At 42.3% G+C, this 21157-nt stretch overlaps 1 protein-coding gene across 1 annotated transcript; it reads left to right on the forward strand.

Moving 5' to 3' along the window:
* Positions 1–17: 17 nt before the first annotated feature.
* On the forward strand, positions 18–17042 carry MYCFIDRAFT_174032 (uncharacterized protein; the record flags this gene model as incomplete). Its single annotated transcript, XM_007927456.1, has 4 exons — positions 18–53; positions 91–195; positions 8142–8151; positions 17020–17042. The coding sequence occupies 4 exons, from the start codon at positions 18–20 to the stop codon at positions 17040–17042; spliced, it is 174 nt and encodes a 57-aa protein (XP_007925647.1).
* Between the last annotated feature and the right edge of the window lie 4115 nt (positions 17043–21157).

Here is a 21157-nt window from a genome sequence, read left to right on the forward strand (position 1 = left end):
GAAGTGCAGAAGATGCTATGATGAGGAGCCTAATTTATGGACAGCATGTTTTGGTTGCAGCTCTTCGACTAGATCTTTGATGGTCAGTAGATAGATCTAGTCGGTATGCGGGTGTGGAGCTCCCGAGTGCTTCCCCACTCAAGAAGGATAGGTTGCGGCAAGTGTGCCGATATGGGAAGTTCCGGCTACTGGTCGGTGAATGACTACTCGGTAAGTTTGTTTAATTTATTATTTATTTACTTAGCAATAAACTATTAATATAATGCTATTATTTTTTACCTTATAAAACGATATATAACGTTTATTCTAAGGTATTATAAAAACAATAATAATTTTTTTTATAAACTTTAATATATATATAACCTATCTTTAATGTATATATAACCTATCTTTAATATAGATATAATCCATCTTTAATATAGGAATAATATTACTATAAAGACTTAATTATAAAAGCGATACCTAATTATAATCTAGAAAAGGCTATAATAAATACAAGAGGAAAAAAAGCTAAAAATAAAAATATAAATCCTAAAGTAATTATATTACGTAAAACCGCTAAGTATATTAAGTAACATGTAACCTAAAAGTATATTTACTACTAATCTTAGACCTAGTAATACATTTATTGCAAGATATAATATAAATTTAATTAATACTAGTAATAGTAATAAAACTAATAGACAGCCTCTTACTACGAATAAAGATAAAAATTTCAAACTATGTTTACTAAATGCTATTACAATTGCACCTAATACTACTATAAAGCTTAGATAAAAGGTTAATATAAAATAACTAGTACTAGCTAAACTATAAGTAAAAATTTCTTCTATATTATATAATAGACTAAGGTAATATAAAATAAAAAAGATTAATGTTCTTAATTACTATAATTGCTATTATGTAACTCCTTACAAGCTTAGCTATATATATTAGTAGTTTTAGTAATCTTTCCGCCGTTTAGGTATTAGGACTAAAGAGGTTATACGTAATTAGTATATAACCGGACTCGAGTAAAGCTAGGGTCTTAATGCCTTAGGCAGGGCTTAGCGCTTAGTAATAGGCTATGTTATACGAGGGACGATTAGCAGGTCTATAAAGGTATAGTATTAGTAAGAGTATCTACGGTCCTACGGAAGTATATATAGGCCCGGCGTTCTGTACCTACCGTAATAGTACCCCTATCCGATAGAACGAAAGCTAGCGTACTAAGACAGCCGTGCCCGTACTCCTCTTAGAATTCCGTTTTCCTCGCCTAATGTATCTCGTATAGCTTATACCTTTTTATATATATTAGGGTATCTCTATCTCCCTTGTTTAGTCTAAATCTAGCGCTCGTATTATATCGGCGTCTACTAGTTTAGTCTTACTTGTCGGAGTTAACTAATTCTAGTTCTATCTTAGAGCTAGTAGCCTTAGCCTTAGTAGCCTTGCCCTCCGTAAAGCTCTGTAATTTGCGTATCTTTTTCTTTATAAACGAGTCGCTATCGGCCGCCTTACGCTTAGACGTACGCGTACCCGCGGTCTTAGCTAGGCTAGCCTTAGCTTAGCGCGTGCCTATTAGCTATATAGGAATCTTTAGTAATAGAGATATAGGCGCCTTTATCTTGGTTGTTAGTAGCACCTATAGAGTAGGTAGCTTTATAGGCAGGGCGAGCTTGTCCTTAGGTACTGCCGCGTACTTAGACTTACGTCGGGATAGGCCTAGCGTCGGTAGCTACGGTACTAGTGCCTACGCTAGTGTAGCGCGAGTCTTCTATAGAGGCTAGCCGGGCTCGTCTACTACTACGGTACTAGCGTAGGTTATAGCTTTTACTACTATAGCGAGCTCGTCTAGAATATATAGATACGGATCGGCTTGCTATTAGGGTATAAGCGCTCTATATCGTCTAGCGATACCTTTCGGTCCTAGTCCTCGATAGAGGGAGATAGGATTGCTATCCTCCTTATTATAGTTATATAGGAGGTCGTTTAGGCGTAGCGTCGCACTCTTCTTATAGCCCGTTCTTAGCGTCTAGTCTCGATCCTCGTATAGTATATAGCCTATTTGTAACTATAGGTACGCTATTCGAAGGAAGTAGTCGAGCGCTACGTCTATAGTACCGGCGTCTGCCTTACGATTAAGGGCTGCTTTTATATTCTCTAAGACGTAGTCCGGTACCGCGACGATATTAATTTCTATAGCCTACTCTACCTAGTCCTCCTTAAAGGTTAGCTATCCGGCCGAGATAGCTCTTAGCTACTTGCCGTAGAGTAGGTATACTAGATCCTCGCAGTATTTCTTCTAACGCTTCTACTAGTCGCGTATAGCTATTAGCGGCTCTATCTCGCCTAGGATATCTAGTAGAACCTACGAGATTATCGCCTAATCTAGGGCATTATCGACAGAGGTAGCCTAGACTTAGTATACTACCTTGCGGCGGAAAACTACGCTACCTATAAGGATATATTAGCTATAGATTAGGGCGATTTTGTGCTTGCTGTCCGTATTTGCCGTATAGTATAGATATAGAGGGCCGATCGGCTTACGTTTAGTACGCGGGAAGCCGTACGCCTCTACTAAGTAGGTATACTAGGTACTAAGGTCCTTTATCGAGATCGTAGCGTCGTCGATTATTTAGAATATATTACTAAGCTTAAGGTCTAAGAGTCGTATACCTATAGGTAGTATATAATCGATCGTAATAAAGCCTAGTATATTATAGATTAGCACTATAGTATTAGCCTAGTAGCTAGACTTAAGCTATTGCTCTATATCGGAGTACTATATTCCGGAGCGCTATAGGTAATTGTCCTTATCTATTATTGGCTAGTAACCGGCCCTACATACCTAGGCTGAGTTTTAAGCCTATATAAGAGGCCTCCTTCTGCATTGTAGATAGAGCACTAACCTCGTATAGCACATTGTTTATATTACACTTCTATAATGCCTATATTGCAGGGCTCTAGTTATTAGCCTAAGCAACCGTCTTGTTATCCTATTATGCTAAACATGGCTGCCTATATTGCTATAGGTCGTATTACCCTCGGTAGCCTATACTATTACTATAGGTAGTAGTAGTAGTATTAGTTTCCGTCCTTTATTAGAGCCGAAGGTAGGGCTATCTCTTTATATCTAATAGGTTCGGGTATGTTAAAGGTGGTCTCTAGGCACGAATAGCTATAACCGAAGCGAGGGCACGATAAGAGCCTACGATACGGACGATACCGAAGTATCTTAAGGGGCTATTACGACAAGTAGAGAAACCTCTTAACGAGGGTATCGCTTTAACCCCGAAAAGCTGCAAACCCTTAGGACTGTTATAGCTTAGGGCCTAGTCTATAGCTATAGCTAGCTTCTAAGGACTCGGCTCCGGGTCGAAGACCTATTTAGTACCGCTTACTCGAGATAAGCCCCGCCTAAGGAGGAGATAGACTAATTACCTATCGGCCTTGCTTGGTTTACTAAGACTATTAATTAATAGCAAATACGGCTTGCAGGTCGGATAGCCGGGGAGTCCCCTATTAATCGGGTAGGGCGTTCCTAGATTCGCAGCCTCGCTTAGATAGTGCTTAGCCTTCTACTAAAAAAAAAAAGAAGGCTACCGCCCCCTGCCTAGCTAAAGGAGATACGAGCTAGTTTCTAGGATCTAGGTATAAATAGAGATTGTAGTCTCTCCCTCCGAGCGGCTTTCGTCTAACAATACTAAACTAAGCTCCTAGAGGTAGTTAGGCGACCCCTAGGAGGCTAAATCCTAATGCTACCCTAGGGGTAATACTAGGAGAAACAGCCTAACAGACTATTCTCTCGCGTAGTAATATTACAACAAACCAAACAAACCAAACACACTAAAAACACTTTTATATAGCATTTCATTTCAATATAGCATTTCATTTTAACTATTTTATAACAGTCGAATAAGTTCTAGCTCTAGCGAGAACGAGTATTAAGAATTAGCGGAATCCTCTAAATCCGAAACCGCCCCTAATCCTATTAACGAAGAAATCAGGCGGCGACTAGTTAATATAAGTAAGCCTCCTACGCCTTCTACGCTAGAGGCGCTCTATAATGTTATTATAAAGATAATAGAGAAGTAAACTAAACTTCTCCGTTAAAACAAGCGTCGCCCGCTAGAGCTAGGAAGTACTACAAACCCTTTATTCGAAGGGTAGAACGCTACAGCACATATTAAGCGCTTTAAGGAAGGCTTAGTTAATTACGAGCTCGATAGAGAGTCCGACTAGTACAAGATTCGGTCCTTTACGAGGACTACCTCCTCTAAGCTTTACCGAACCCTTAAAACCCTAGTTAGCTACCTAGAAAAGGACGACAAGTCTAATACTAACTAGGAGACCTTTAAGGTAGCCTTTATAAGGGAATATCGGGAGCGCGATAGCCGTCGCATTAAAGGCAGTCGTACGTAGCTCGAGTCCCTCTACTTAGTAAGGCGCACTAAGGATAACGACCTAAAGGGGTATGTCCGCGAGTTTGTCGAGTTAGCGGACGGCATTAAATAGAGTAACCTCGAAAACTCTTAGAGAACGAGGCTGCTCCTCTAGGGGTTGCTATAGCCTATAGCTTAGCGTATCTTCCGTCGCTGCAAGCTTAGCGAGTCCGATCCTAAGAGTTTTAGGAGATATAAAGAGGTCCTAGTATGTATCAAGGCCGATATTAACAGTACAGCCGACACGAGGAAGTTTACCTACGGCGAAGACCGGAATAACCTAGCGTAGGTTAGGAAAGAAGCCTTAGGAAACAAGGGACCTAAGTTCCTTCCTAAATCGCAAAGTAGTCCCAAGACCGTAACTCCTACCACCACTAAGCACTCTTAAGACGTTACGGACTTAGCTAAATCCCTAGCTTAGCTAAACCTGAATACGAAAGCATTGTGGCGAGTTAGGGAGGTTATTAATGCTACTATACTAGGCGATATACCGCTAGTCTACTAGGTTTTAGATCCTAACTGCCCTAAAGCCCCTTTAGTAGATGTCTACGCTATATAGAAGATCTGTTCTAACTTGGATGGTAAGTGCTAGATGTGTAGCGGGTTTAAACATGTCTAATCGTCCTACCCTATCTAGAAAGAGCTTCTTAAGAGGAAGCTTGTTATGCAAGTAAATAGCCGATTCTGCTATATAGACACCGGCGACAAGATTGATTTCGAATGGGATCGGAGAGCCCCGAAGCTGCCTTAGCTAAAGACCCTTCTGGAAAAGAAGTGTAGCGGTAGGATCGAGTTTAAGGATACTAGGAATAGTACCCTCGCCGCTATTGCTAAACGAGAAACTTAGAAGGTTAGGGCAAAACAGGTTAAGGAGCGAAGCAGTAACGGAACTACTAAGCCTATTAAAGTTAACTTTGTTTCTTAGGATCCGGACGCAGTTACTAATGTTTACGCGGTTACTAAGAATGGTATAGATGTCTACGCTGCTATACGGTCTTAGACCTAGTCCTAAAGCAAGGGTAAGAGCCCTTAGAACCCTACTCGCCCTAGTGCAGCAGCCTCTACTAGGGTACTAAAGAACAAGGCGGCCGATAAGGCTAAGTAATAGCGAGAGTTAACCGCTAAAACTAAGACTCTCTAGATAGCTATAGACCGCGCTGCCCGATCTAGCACCGCACCTAGCACCGCCCCTAGTACCCTACCTATAGAAGGCCTAGTCGTCCTAGAGACTCTAGAGGTCGATATAGAGGATGTTACTACCGACATTAGTAGTACCCTAGGCCTAGCTAACCTACCTGCCTACAAACGGAAGTTATCCGACCTAAAGAGCTTTCGCTTTAATAGGTATATAAAAAAGTATAGTACTAGCCTAGCTAACTCCTTAGACACAAAGGCAAACGCTCTCTTCTAGGCTTTATAGTTCCTGGACCTTAAGTCTAATATGTCTATAGGAGAGCTATTAGCATACAGTTTGCCTACTAACCTGTTCTAGAGCCGAATCCCTAACGATACTACCTTTATAAAAGACCTCGCTGCCCTCCGAAGGAAACAAGGACGAGAAGACTATATCGACGTCTCTTCCCTATAGTTCCTTCCTAAATTTTCAGATGCCTAAGAGTTAGTAGAAGGCGAATCGGTAACCTACGAGAACTAAGATACTATCGATAATACTAACGAAGAGGGAGTTAAGGAGATAGGCCGAGGGGATAGTAATAATCCCGACCCTACTCTAGTTTTAGTCTCTATTAAGGCTGTCCGGTTTACTAGCTAACAAATCGGTCGAGTAGGACCTCCTCGACCTAAGGAACTTTATTCTATCCCTAATAATATAGACCTTTCCGCAGTTACCCGTTCCTTCGCCGTCGTTCCCGCTATCTATATTTAAGTTACTATCGGGAGCTATAGTTAACAGATGCTAGCAATACTTAATAATAGTTCAGAGTTACTTATTATAAGTAAGCGTTAGACTAAACAACTTATGCTACTAATAAACAGAAACATTTCCCTCGGTATATAGGGAGTAAATAGGGAGGTTGCGCTAGTAGGTGCTTGCTACAATGTTATAGTAGACGCCTTCGGTATATGCTTTTCCTTTACCTTCTAGATTGCCGCCGACCTAAACACGCTAATTATTCTAGGTCGACTATAGTCTCGTATAACTCGAGGTATCTAGCGTAACTACGACGATAGTTCCTAGGAGGGAACTATTACTAACTAGAAGGGCAACCGAGTCGTATTTACTAGTTATATCGGTAATACTAGCTACAAGTCCTACGAGGATATCCTTACTACTTCTAGACGGTCTTCGGGAAACGCTACGGCGCGGTTGTAAGACCGGCAATCTACGCTATAAGTTAGTATAGCTTAAATAGGTCATTTCTAGAAGTGCGCCGATCCGTACGTTAAGGCAAGTTTCTAGGTTCTATACTAAGAAGACGAGTGCTCGAAGCGATAGCGAGCATAATACAACGACTACCTATACCTGCTATACAAGTTAAGGTAATAATGCTATCTTATACGTCGTCGCCGGAGGCATTACTACCGGAGGCGGGTCTACCCGAACTAACTAATTAGAACGCGAGTCTAATGCTACCCCGGGGGTGTTATTACGAATCTAACGTTTTCGCCGGCGTTATAAATTAGGACTACTAGCTATATACCTATCGACTTAAGGAAACTTCTAAAGAAGTTTACGCGCTGTTTTGTTACGCTAATCTCTAAGCCTAGCGACAAAGAGAGCGAGCTCGGGTTCGACAATCGATTAGTATATATACCCTATATAAGAGGGTAGCTAACAAGATTAAGCCCGTAAAAGGCAGCGTATATATTACCGATAGGTCTAATCCTAGCGGAAATCCTAACTAGCGACAAAAGTGCCTTAATTAGGAGGCGACACTACTACCTAGGGATAGTCCGTACGATTAGAAGTATATTACTAAAAAGTTTTCTACTATCCCTAGGGGGTTAAGGCTAATAGAGGAGAGGCTTGCGAAAATCAAACCTAGTATCGAGCTTTCGGATCGTAAACTAGATTTGCTATACGAGCTTCTATATAATCGCGAGGCCGTATTAGTATATAACTTCACTTACCTAGGTAGGATAAATCCGGAGGTTACCCCTCCGTAGAGGATCCGAACGATCGAATATAAGCCTTAGGCCTACCTAGGTTTTAAGTTGAACCTAAGCCTACGAGGTATAGTTAAGGACATAATACGATAGCGTATAAAGGCTAGCACACTTAAGCCTTCCTATGCCTCGTATCGTAATCTATACTTCCTAGTTTAAAAGAAAACAGCTCCTAGGGAACTAAAGAAGTACCGTCTAATTAACGCTATACAAAAGTTTAACGCAGTTACGATTAGAGATGCTAACCTCCCTCCGGAGACTAATAGGTTCTCGGAAGCTTTTGCTAACTGTATTGTAGCCTTACTAGTTAATGTTTTCTCGGGCTACGACTAGATCCCTCTCTATCCTAATAGCCGCGACCTTACTAGTTTCGAGACACCTCTTAGGCTATATAAACAAACAACCCTTCCCTAAGGGGCAACTAACTCCGTAGCCTAGTTCGTTCGCATTATAAAGTAAGTCCTCGCGGCTTATATCTCCTATATAGCGATGCCTTTCCTCGACGACATCGGCATTAAGGGCCCTAAAACTAGGTACGATAATAAGGAAGTAGAGCCTAGCATCCGTAGGTTCTTTCTCGAACACATTTAGAACCTCGATAGTGTCCTCTGCGACCTAGAGCGAGCTAACCTAACGGTGTATAAGGAGAAGCTTTAGCTCCTATACAAACGAATAAACATTGTCGGGTTTATAACTAATAAGACCGGCCGCTATCCTAATAATGCACGGGTCCTAAAGATAGTGTCCTAGCTAAATCCTACCTATTAGAAGGATGTCCGAACCTAGCTTAGAGTAGTCTCCTACTTCCGTATCTAGGTCGAGAACTTTGTATTAGTATACAAGCCCTTATACGCCTTGCTTAAGAAGAATGCTAATTTCGAATAGACCTCCGTTTACTAAGCGGCTAAGGATACGGTAACTAAGGCGCTCGTTAGCGTACCTATACTAACATCTATTAACTACTTAGAGGGTGCGGGTTTGATAATTGTTGCTATCGACTCGAGCGGGGAAGGCTATAGCGAGATACTAATGCAGTATAACCGTAAGGAGCTATCCTTACGTTATCCTATTAGGTACGACTCCGGACTATAGAAACCGATCGAGGCCCGATACGATACTAGTAAGCGAGAATGCCTTAGAGTCTATAAGGCTCTAAAGAAGTTCCGACTATAGCTCTTTAGTATGTTCTTTCGCTTAGAAATCGATGCTTAGACGCTAGTCTATTAGCTTAACCGTATAGCCTCCGACCTACTAAACTCTGCGATAGCTCGGTAGGTTGCCTAGATCTATTTGTTTAATTTCGACGTCTTCTACGTTCCTAGTAAGAAGTATACTAGACCGGATAGCCTTTCTAGAAGGCCCGCTATAGAAGAGGATATCGCCGAGATAATAGAAGAAGAGGATATCGATATAGTAATTAACCGCACTTTCTTCGCTACCTTCTATATTAATGCTATACTAGCGATTACTAGGCCTGCTACCGATAACTAACCTAGCGACTAACCTAGTAACTAGCCCGACGGGAGCCCTACTACTAACGATAACGACTAGGCTAAAGATAAGGTAGATAAACTAGAGAGGGATAATGTCCTTAATAGGGTCTACTCCGACGACTCCTATTACATCGCCTACTTCCTAACCTATACGAAGAAAGCGCCTAGCCTATTAAAGAGTTAATACCGTCGGGTTATTCGCTATTCTCGCCGATTCCTAGTTAAAGATCGAATCCTTTAGCGACAAGCGATAGTTAATGTACCTCTCTAGCGTATTATTAACGACCTAGCGGCCCGATAAGAGATCCTTCGTTCCGTTTACGATAAGCTCGGCTACCGGGCGGCGGAGGGCACTTTCGATATCCTTCGTCGGCGGTACTAGTAGGATAGCGTATAGGCTAATGTCTCTCGCTACTATAAGAGCTGTCCTAAGTGCAATTTTAGGAATAGCTACCGTCGGCTAGGAGAGCTGCGTATTCCTACTACCTAATTAGTCGGAGAGCGATAGTATAGCGATAGGGTCTATCTTAGTCGCAATAACAGCTTATATATTATTCGAGAAGGTCTTTCTCGATAGCCGGAGGCCTATTATTTCTATAAGGGCTACGGCGCTATTAATGCTCGTAATATAGCTACCTTCCTATTTAAGGATCTGTTTTGCCGCTAGGGAACACCTTACGAGATTATCTTAGATAACGCTACGAACAATATAGCTAAAGAAGTTTAAGCGCTACTTGTTTCGTATAGGGCGAAGAACGTTCGTATCTCCCCGTACTATCCCTAGTCGAATGCTATTGTTAAGCGTAGCTATCGGTCTTTAATTGATGCCCTGTCTAAGATAACTAATAGAGGGGATAGGTCCGTTCCTATCTCTACCCGCGTTCTAGCCCTTCTCTAGGTAGATCGAACTACTATTATCGATACGACTAGACTTACGCTAGTAGAGCTTATAATTAGGAGGGACGCCGTTCTTCCTATTAAGTTGTCCTATCGCACGCATAGCGTTTACGATTAGGGGTCTGTTCGTACTAGAGCGGATCTCCTTACCCTACGCGCTAAGGCTCTTAAGGATATAACTACTACTTCTTAGGAGGGACTTGCTTAATAACGGCGCCTTCGTAAAGAGGCTAAGCAGTATTTTAATAACTATAATACTATTAATTAGGAGCCTCTAAAGGTTAGCGATATAGTTCTCCTATACCGGTCCGAGTTAGAGTATAGTTACTCCTATAAGCTAGCCTTTAAATAGAAAGGGCCTTATAGAGTATAGGGGGTCCTTTACGATAGTTCTACGTACCGACTTTAGGAACTTAATAGTGCTACCTTAAAGCACTCGCACCCCCGAGCTAACCTAAAGAAGATCGTCGAATTAAGAGAGCCTGCCCGCCCTCCCCCGACCGAGGAGGAAGTTAATGCCTCTATAGACCCTCTACCGACCTTAGATGCCTATCGAGAGGAGGATCCTACCGCGATTATAGATCCTATTCTACCTAACAACTATACGCACCCCTAGATACGTCTTAGTAAGCTATTAGGAATAACTTATAAACAAAGGGAGGGTTATATACGTATTAATTACGCGTAGAGCATTTCCGATATTAGTTCCGATAGTAAACCGGACTTCTAGCTATCTAACTCTAACTCTAAGGAGGAACTCGACTAGTCTAGCGACGAAGACCGCCTAGAATTATAGCTAGATCCCGAGACTGAATAATTGCTTGTCTTTCCCTACCTCTACTACGTTGTTTTCCTTGCCTTCTCCGCGCTATTAATGCAGTGCCGCCCTGTAGCTTTAGTCCTTACTGCTTGTTCCTACGGTATTAATGCTTATAGTTGTTGCCCTCTTTTGCTTTACTTTGTCTATTGTTTTGCTCTTTAGCCTTCGAGATGTTGCTATAACTTTATTCCTTTGCTCTTGTTTCCTTAGATAGAACTATACAAGGCGTGTTTTCCTAATAATACCCCGGGGGTAGCATTAGGAAAATAGCCGAACCTAACCCTTTACCCTTCTAGGACTACTTCCCTCTAGATTCCTAGACTCTAGCGACTACCCTTAAGTAACAACGATAACAAGGTACTCTACTAGAGGATGTTCCTACTATAATTAGCACTAGTTACGTAGGACACTAAGAAAGGGAGGATCCCTCTCCCTTCCTAGCTCTTAGATAGATATAGCAACCTAGGCCTATAGCCTCTAAGAATAGGGACCTTAGGCTATTAAGCTTAGTGTTTAGAAGAGGAAAGAAGGTAAACGTATAGACTACCTTTACGTGCTTGCTAATATGAAAGGTGATGCTATATCTATAACGGCAGTGCTATAGGCTAACGTACTAACGAATTAGCTACGCTAGGCCTAGGCGACTTACTCCTCGTTACCGAGCATCTCTAGAGAAAAGCTAATACTACCCCGGGGGTGTTATTAGTCCCGCTAGCTTTACTACTATAGATTTCTACTAAGGACTCGAACTAACTAGTTATATTTCGAGTGCGCGAGAATCTACGATAGCTAAAGGTTAATAAAGGCGCGTAGTCGCTACTAGCAATTAGCTAGATCGATTGTTAAACTTTAGCCTGCCCTAATAATAAAGAGGTCTCGTATACAGCTTTACTTTTATATATAGCCGTTATCCGTTTGCTTTACTAGCGCGGAATATACGGACTACGTTACCTTCGTACTATATTTAAAGCGAGCTTCCTAAGCTCCTTCTTCTACTCGATTACTAACTAACTCGCTACCGCCTAACTACCCCCCCCTTCTATCTAAACCCTTTAATTATTATTGTTAAGCAACGAACACACTTGCAAACTCGTTTACAACCTACTTCGGTCGACTATGTCTTCCGGCGCCCCGAATCCGCTAGGCGCTAGCAGTAGCAACGACCTACCTACCCCTATTAACCTAAGCCTAGCTGCCCTAGTTCCGATCGAAGCCCTATCCGATAGCGCCTTAGCTACTACAACCAGCCTCGAGCACTGCTTCTAGATCGTTACCGCCCTTAAAGACCCTTAAGAGAAGATCTAGAACGCTCGTACCCTACTACGCGTTATTAATAGGAACATTAAGAAGGCTACTATCTTAGTTGCGTATAGTATAAACAACTTGCGTTAGTCTATCGGTAAGCGTATCTTTAAGCGCGAGGTTCTTAACGATATAGATATCGAATAAGCCTTTCCTATCGTCTATAGCCTCGAGATAGCCGGTACCTAGATTCGCTTACGCTTTAAGACCCTTAACTAGGCCTTCGAATACTAGGGAGGACTAAGCAGTCTTCCTAAGAGCCTTATTAACTTCGCCTATAGTAGGTAAGAGCGTACTAAGCAGGTCTCTTCGTTCGTTAACAAGTACAAGGTCCGTCGTTAAGGCGCCGAGTATCTTTCCCGTACTATAATCTATCGCGTATCTACCGCTAGTAAGAAGGTAGGCAAGCAGTTACTTAACTTGTCCTTTACGCTTAACGACTTTACGATAGCCTACTAGAAGAAGCACTACGATGCGATTGTCTAGGTCGATCTTAACGTATAGACAACTAAGGATCTACTAAAAGAGAAGGGCTGTCGTATTAATAGTATAGGCTTTATTGTTAAAGGTTAAGAGGCTCCTATTGTTAATGTCCTTAAACGTAAGGCTCTTCGCCTAGAAACCGAGGCCGATATAGCTACTAGTCTTGCGCTCGCTATAGAAATGTAGGCTAAAGATCGTCGCTCGACCCGTAACCGTAAGGTCCTTTAAGAAGTTTAAGACGAGCGCGCTAAGGCCGAAGTAGCGCGTAAGAAGGTATTGTATACTCGCTAGGCCCTCCGCAAGGCTACTAAGAAGTATAGCGCTCCTTCTAGTACCGACTATAGTACTAACTATAGTACTAACTATAGTAACTCGGATGTTAATATACTAGATGCACTACTAGAGAATGTCTCCTCCGAAGGCTCCTTTAGCGAGCGTAGAAATAGAGGCCTCTCGCCGATCCTATTAACTAAGAACATCTATAGTTCTTATAAGGGCGACTCTATTACGCACCTTATTACTAACATCGATATAGTTCCTAAAGCCGATATAGGTAAAGCTCCTACCGCCCTGTCTATCTATTAATAGCTCGACGACCTTAGCAAGCTAGGTAAAGAGCGGTTTACTATATATGCTAACTATATTAAGAAGGCTACTAAGGTCTATAGTCTCTATACTAGTGCTAAGGCGAGTGTCCTCGTCGGTCGCCTATTAAAGATTAGTCGCGAGGTTGCTAATTAGGATGCCTTTACTGCCCTTAAGACTAGTTATACTAACTAGTTTCCTAGACGTCCTGCTACCGCCCCGACCTCCCTAGGACTCTACGTATTCAACCCTACTAGCACTATTACTCGCGATCTTATACTAACTAAGCGTCGCTATAAGTTGATTACTAGCATTCTCGGATAAGGCACCTCCTTCGACCGCTTTCGTTAGACTAGCAATGCTATCTTCCCTCGAGTCTTCGGTTAGATATAGTCGCCTCGTAGTACGCACCTTCCTCTTATCGTCGACCTAATATAGGAGGAGTTTCGCATGTTCTTTTAGTATATACGTAAACTGCCTAAGTCTAAGTAGGAAGGCCGCAATACCCTTTAAACCTATAAAGTAAGTAACTAAATCGTCCGTTAGCATCCCGCCTTGTAGCTCTTAGCCGTTGCCCTTCGACCTAATTACGTATACGAGCTTATCTCCGTCCCTAAGCCTACTAAGTACTTTAGGGTAGGTAATAGCGGTTATAAGAACTGCCCTACTAAGGAGGCTTCTCGTCTCGGATAAGATATAGTTAAGCTCGTAGCTAGTAAGGGTGCTAGCTATCTGCGTATTAAGGTTTCTCTTATATCTAAAGATAAGACCGCCTATTTAACTATCGTCGAGGGTATATACGAACTAGAGGTCTTCGAGAACTAGGTTAAGAAGCTTAATGCCCGTAGCCTAGTTCTACTAAACAAGATTAGTAAGCTTACTAACAAGTACCTTACTAACGACGACCTCGGCTATATATTCGATAGTTAGCCTAACGAAGGCGAGGCAGCTTAGTAGATCCTTAACCCTCTAAAGGAATGCGAAGTCTCTATTTAGATACTATACCTTCCGTATAGTAACCTAAAGCCTAAGAGCGACCGTATATTAATCGACCTAGGCTACTCTCGTATTATCGACGGCACTAAGATTAAGGGCTACGACAACTTAACCGTCGCTAAGGTTGCTAAGGCGCACCGCAATCTAACCGCCCTTCTAGGTTCTAACACCTTCGTACCGTTCGCCTTCCCTGCCGCTATCTTAGTCGAAGGCCTTAGTTGCATTTCTAATACCCTAGTCGGCAGAATTCCTTAGTTAAGTCACGTTGTTTAGAACGAAGTTAAACAAGTCCTCTAGTTAAGTAAGGAGGAGCTTAAGGACTATCTACGCGAGTAGGAGAAGGCTACATAGGACAAGGCTGCTAACCTCCTCGTTAATAAAGCTTACTTCGAGGTAGAGTACTTTAGCGCTAACAGCTTTAATACCTACGGAGGAGTTTAGGAGAATTAACTAGCTAATAAGGTTATTGCTAGTAAGGATTACGGTACATTAAAGCAGTAGTAAGTTAGCGTAGTAGATTGGATGCTTAGGAAGTTGTTTTTGTATATTAATAGAATCTAGGAACAATGCTACCCCGGGGGTGTTATTACGGAGTTCTAAAAATAGCCTTAGCTAAGATGCCTAAGGTTACTATATAACTGTTTGTTTTGAGCGCACAATATAAAGCGTGTCTAGTTAGACACGAAGAAAGGGAGGGATATTAGCTAGTAACCGGCCCTATACACCTAGGCTAAGTTTTGAGCCTATATAAGAGGCCTCCTTCTATATTGTAGATAGAGCACTAACCTCGTATAGTATATTGTTTATATTACACTTCTACAATGCCTATATTACAGGGCTCTAGTTATTAGCCTAAGCAACCGTCTTGTTATCCTATTATGCTAAACATAGCTGCCTATATTGCTATAGGTCGTGTTACCCTCGGTAGCCTATACTATTACTATAGGTAGTAGTAGTAGTATTGGTTTCCGTCCTTTACTATATTAGTAGCGCCTCGACGAACCTTCTTGTCTATCGGCATACGTACGCTTATTAGAGTAGCGATTTAGGCGCTCGTTAGCGTAGCGGTCGTAGCTAATAATAGGACTAGGACTTTAATGTTTATAACTCGGGTTAGGGCCTCTTCCTAAGCGTCGATATCTATAGGTACCTCTTCTAGAATCTCGTCGTCCTCTTATTAGTAAGATAGGCTAGCGTCTCTAGGTCCTACGTCGGGCGTTACCTCGCGTAATAGCTACGGCGTAGCGTTCTATCCGAGGAAAGGTAGGGAAGTACCTTCTTCTATATTGCCCTTATTTATAGTCTATACGCGATAAAACATTGCTATAAGCGAGCCGCGTAGGTTAGAGCCTATAGGAGCTTCGGTATATTCTACTAGGATGTCCTCGTATCGCTACTATATAGTATCGTCCTTATATATACGTCTCGTAAAGTTAAGTTCTTATACTAGGTTTAAGACGGTATAGGTTTAGCGTACCGTATCGTTAACCTAAATAAGACGGTCTACGGCTAACTCGTCCTTACGAGCGGCGTTAATAATTGCTACTAATACCGCTATAAAGGCGTAGCTTACTGTACGCTAACGCGCGCCTAAAGCCGTAACTGCCTCGCGTACCTCCTAGCCGATATCTAGGGATACTAAGGGGAGGCGCTTACGACGAGGCTTAGGTAGGTTATTATCGTTATTGTCTCTATCTAAGCTATTCTACTCGTTAGAGCCGTTCTGCTTTACCTTGCCTAGCGTAGTCGGCTGCGTCTTATCTTTCTATTACTTAGTATAGTATTACTATAGAGGTGCTACCTTATCTCGAGAGGAGCCCCTAGTAGTAGAGCTCTCTACTAGGTATACGGTAATATTATATCCGTATATAGCACTAAAGGCGGGCTCCGTATTACGTAAGAGTATAGCCTTATAGCTAGAGGTACTAAGCTTATAGACGTATATACCGTTAGCGTCTTATTCGCAGATTAAAGTCGAATAGCGGATTAAGTCCGAATCTAAGTCGACGTCGGTACTATCGGCGTTAAGGAATTCCTCGGTATCTTCTACGCTCTTAGTAGCGTAGAGGTTCGGGAAGGCTAACTAAACGGCGTCTACGACCTAGCGTATAGTTATCGGGGCGTCGGCGCAGATAAGGATAGCGTCTATAGCCTTACCCTAAAGTTCGTCCTTATTCTCCTTATCTAGAGGAGCGGGGCCCTTATCGTCTTTAGTTCTAGCGTTACCTATAGTAATATCTTTTCCTATAGCCTTTTCTTTCTATTCTTCGTACTACTCTTTCTCCGTTACGTTCTCGCTATTAATATCTATCTTCTCTACGTCCTACTTTTTACCTATAATTACTTTTCCTAGTTCCTACTCTTCTTTCTCCGTTACGTTCTCGCTATCGATGTCTATCTTTTCTACGTCCTACTTTTTACCTACGATTACCTTTCTTAGGTCCTACTCTTCTACTATAATAGTATCCTAATACGTCGCGTCGTTAGAGTCCTTAAGGTCCTTCTTATACCGGGCTAATAGGCGCGTAGGTATTCCCTTAGAGTATAGGGCCGCCTTTCCCTTAGGGCGCTTAGTAGCTAACTCTGCGGCGCTAGTATCGGCGTTAAGCGCGGTAGCGTCGCGTACTAATACGGCGTCCGAGGTATGTTAGTATTAATTTGTAGCTTCTCCGAGACGCTAAGGAAGGTCCTTATCGCCCTATACCTATCCTTAATTATTGTGGTAATCTGTCTATAGAGTGTTAGGCTTAACTATCTTAACAATCTTAGTAGAACCGAGTACTATAGTTACGGTACGCTCTTTCTAGTAACGGTATTCCGTCTAAAATCGCGTAGAGGCGGCGTATTGCTTAGAGTAGGCGTCTAGTAAATTAGTGCTATTAGACGCAATCAGGTCGACGGGCTCAAGTGCGATAATCTTCTCCTATACCTTTACGTATATCGCGGCTGTCTACTACTAGACTATCGCCTCTACGGTAACGTTTTATTCCTTCTCGAACTAGCCTAGCAAGTTATAGCAATTAGTAGTCTAACTAAGGCGCTCGTCGCGCTACTCTAGCGTTTCGTCTTCTAGTCTATCTACTATACGTACTATAATCTATATAATCTATATATATATAGATATAAGGTTTAGCTCGGTCTCGTCCTAGCCTAGTATACTAGTAAGGATCTCGTATAGCTTATCTAGGGCGTTCTTTACGAAGCTATAGCTAGCTAAGGCGCTTATAAGTTAAAAGGCGGTCTAGGTATAGGGTACTACGAAGGGTATACCGTTCTCCTTATAAGACGTTAGAGTAAGGTCGAGTTTAGCGAGCGTCCGAATCGCGTAGTAAATATTATAGTTACGGACTTAGTTCGGGATCTCTACTAGATCGTAAAACAATTTAGCGTACTAGGGATTAGGGACGATAACGCGGTATCGCTAGCCGTCCTAAGCGATATCTAGCTTAGCGTCTAGAAACTAATAGAACTGCGGTAGGCTAAAAAACGTAGCCTAGCTAGCGTAATTACCTATTTCGTAGCCGTTAATGCTAGCGCCCTACTATAATAAGATAGCGATATAGCGTAAGGTATTGCAGTCCTTTAGATTAGCTTTAGGGTCGAGTAGTAGTAGGGGTAGGTAGCTAAGTTCGGAGAGGTCGATTAAGCGAATTCGTATAATATATACCCTATCGGAGCCGTAGTGCTTTAGGAAGAAGTCTTCGAAGGTAATAGGGTTTACCCGTATAGTTCTTTTACGCAATAGTAGGTACGGTACTAGCGTACAATAGATTCGTACCTATACTATAGCGTTAACGAAGTTACTAATGTTTTCTAGTAGCGGCCGGTCGAGCTCGCGGTATAACTCTACCGGGACCTTATTATAAGGGATTTTGTTAAGGTTCGCCTACGCGATATATTTAGGCGAGCTAGTATAGTCCTCGTAGTACTCGATTTGTAGTAGTACTAAGGTAAATAGTAGGCCGCTAACCTTGCGACGCTAAGGTAGCTACTACTAGCTTAGTTCTAAGAGCTCGTCTTCTTTATAGGCGTATTACTATTATATAGGAGGGCCGCGCTCGCCCGCTAGCGGATAGTAGCGCTCGCTACGCTCTATTTTAGTAATAGATATTGTCGTCTAAGCTAGTAGTCGAGGCGGTATATACTTAGTAAGGATAATAGAAATAGTATTAAGCGGAGCGGAGAGAATTTAGTATATTACGTATACGTAGTAACTAAAGACTGCCGGCGTTGCTAGGGCGTTCTACGTTGTTATAACGCAAACTTTACCTCGCTTGCGCTACGCTATTTATATATATAGTATAGCCCGTCCGATAATAGGACGCGTCCTACGTTAATAATAATAATAAGACGCGTCGCCGCGCGCTTTAGAGCGACAATAGAGGGAGGACAATAAAGTAAACTATATGCGTTTTAAAATAGAGTAAAGTAGGGTATATTTTAAAATAAGGTAGAGTAGGGTACAATTTAATTATAGACAATAATACTATAACGTAACGTGCTGCGGTAAAGATGCCTATTATTACGTATAGCACTACTTAGTTAACCTTCTATAAGCTTATTCGTTAGGAGTTACGTAAGCTAGGCCTCTAAGAAGGCCGAGCCTATAGCTCTCCTACTATCGACTACGGCGCGCCTAGGGACGGCGCTACCGGTATCTATTATTATAGCGCTTGCTAACGTACCGCCTACTAACGTAACGCTTGCTATTATAACGCTTATTATAGGTAGAGGCAGTTATATTCCTAGACGAGTTCCGCTAAGTCGCGGAGGTCGTTAATATCGTACTAAACGTTATATACGTAACCGTAGCTACGCTACTTAACTAGATATTACGTCTTGTCTCTAGAGACTCTACGTCCGAGGAGTTTCTCGATCTTATAATAGGGCGCCTTTAGGTATAGGTAGTCGTCGTCGAAGGGTACTTTATCTACTAGGCTAGGCTTAGGTATCTCTCTATTGTACGGATTACGGCCCTCGGGGTAAGGTTCTAACTACGAAACTAAGATTATAGGGTAGATACGTATTACTAGAGGGAGATCGAGCTTATACGCGAGGTTGCCGACCGGGCGTACTACCTTAAAAGGTCTAGTACGCTACGTAGAGAGCTTGCGATTAGGGTTCTCTAGTAGGCGGTATCCCTTATATAACTTAAGTAGTACCTTCTAGCTAGTCTTAAAGGAAATAGGGCGATGCTTGCGGTCGTACCGGTCCTTTATTATTGCTACTACCTACGCGAGAGAATCCGCGGCCTAATCGCGTACCTCCTATCTTAATACTAAGTAGTCCTTAGTAGGGAGCTCGGTAAGGGGGTTTAGCGCGTCTAAGTTAGTCTTAAATCCTTAAATTATAATATTAGGTACCTCTCTAGTCGAGGCATTTCTAGCGTTATTAAGCTCGGCCTAGATATACGGAAGTGCGTCCGTCTAATTAGCGTCTAGATAATTAGAGGTAAAGAATCGTAGTGCGATTTCTACAGTCTAATTAGTTTGCTTAGACTAGCCGTCCGACTAAGGATAGTACGCCGTCGTTACGAAGAACCTCGTACCTAACTTTTTAAAGGCTGCTTTTATAAAGTTACTAAGCTAAATAGGGTCCTAGTCGCCGATTATAATAGCCGGAAGGTTGCGCTCTATTTCGATATAGCCTTAGATCTAATCGCTACTATACTGCTACGCTGTCTACGTTAATTTGCACTTACGTAGTATAACGCGCTTAGAGTACTTATACGTCTCTATAAGGAACCTATTATAGCTATCCTTATCGGGTAGTAGGCCGTAAACCTAGTCCGCTATAATAGCGTACTACGGAATAGGTTAGCATTTAATTAGCTACAATTCGCCGTATAGAGGATAGCGTAGTATCTAGTTTAGGATACATTTAGAGCAATAAGCGATATACTTAGAGACCTCGCGCCTAAGCTAGCGTATATAGAAACTAGCGTATAGGCGAGCGTAAGTACGGTAATACCCTACGTAGTAATAGTAATTATAGGCTATTTAGAAGACTTCCTTATATAGGGAGCGGGGGATATATAGCCTCTCTCTACCGTCGGTATCGTCCTTAAAATAGATAAGGTCGTCGCGTAAGAAAAAACAAAGTCCTAATAGGCTCGACTTAGCCTCGCCTATAATGTCCGCTTCCTTATAATTAGGGTTATCGTTAGCGTCTAAGGTCCTCTTAGCGGCGGCTCGTAGGCGGCGTTCTTCTACTACGTTTAGCTAAGCTAGGATTACGGACTAATAGGGGTCCTTAGTATATCCCGCCTTTAAGTCGTCCTTAAATTTAGTAGCGAGTTCTACGAGTACGGAGTAGAAAACTATAGGCTCGTTAGAGGTATACGTTCGGCCGGAGTACTCGTCGATTATAGTAGCGTAAAAACAAATCGCACCCTCGCTTTCGTATAGGTATATATAGTATACGTCGATTATATTATTCGCGGAGGCCGGATCGTCGTATACTAGGGGATCTAGTATATTATATACTTAATCTGCCGCTCGGTTAAGATCCGCTACGAGCCTGCTTAGGGCGTCCGGTATCCTATAAAGGCGTCCTAGGCGGTAGTATACCTTAAGCTTAGGGTACTAAGAGAGGTACTAACTAGCCTATACTAGACGGAGGTTAAGCTTATCTATAGACGTAGTTATTAACTTGTTGCTAGGCTCGCTACTATAGTAATACCTAGGGCCGCTATATAGTCGGAAAATATATATACTAGCTTACGTACGGCCTATAGGATTATCCGTGCCTTGCGTGCCGTCTAGACTAGTCCGCCGACCTCGAGCTCGGTAGCTAGGTACCGCTTCTCTACGTCCGTAAGGGCTTTACTAAGGTATATAATAACCTATACCTTATCCGCCGGGAAGCGTACGGCCTTGCTATTCTCGATAGTCGGCTCCGGGTTACCCTTAACGTAATATACTACTACCGCGAATCCTCCTACGTAGGTATCTAGGTCGATATATATAGGGCGATTAGGGTCCGCGTAATAGGAGAACTTAATATCGCGGTATATCTGTCTTAGGATATTA

This window comes from Pseudocercospora fijiensis, assembly GCF_000340215.1.
Source record: "Pseudocercospora fijiensis CIRAD86 unplaced genomic scaffold MYCFIscaffold_3, whole genome shotgun sequence".
Lineage (NCBI taxonomy): Eukaryota > Fungi > Ascomycota > Dothideomycetes > Mycosphaerellales > Mycosphaerellaceae > Pseudocercospora > Pseudocercospora fijiensis.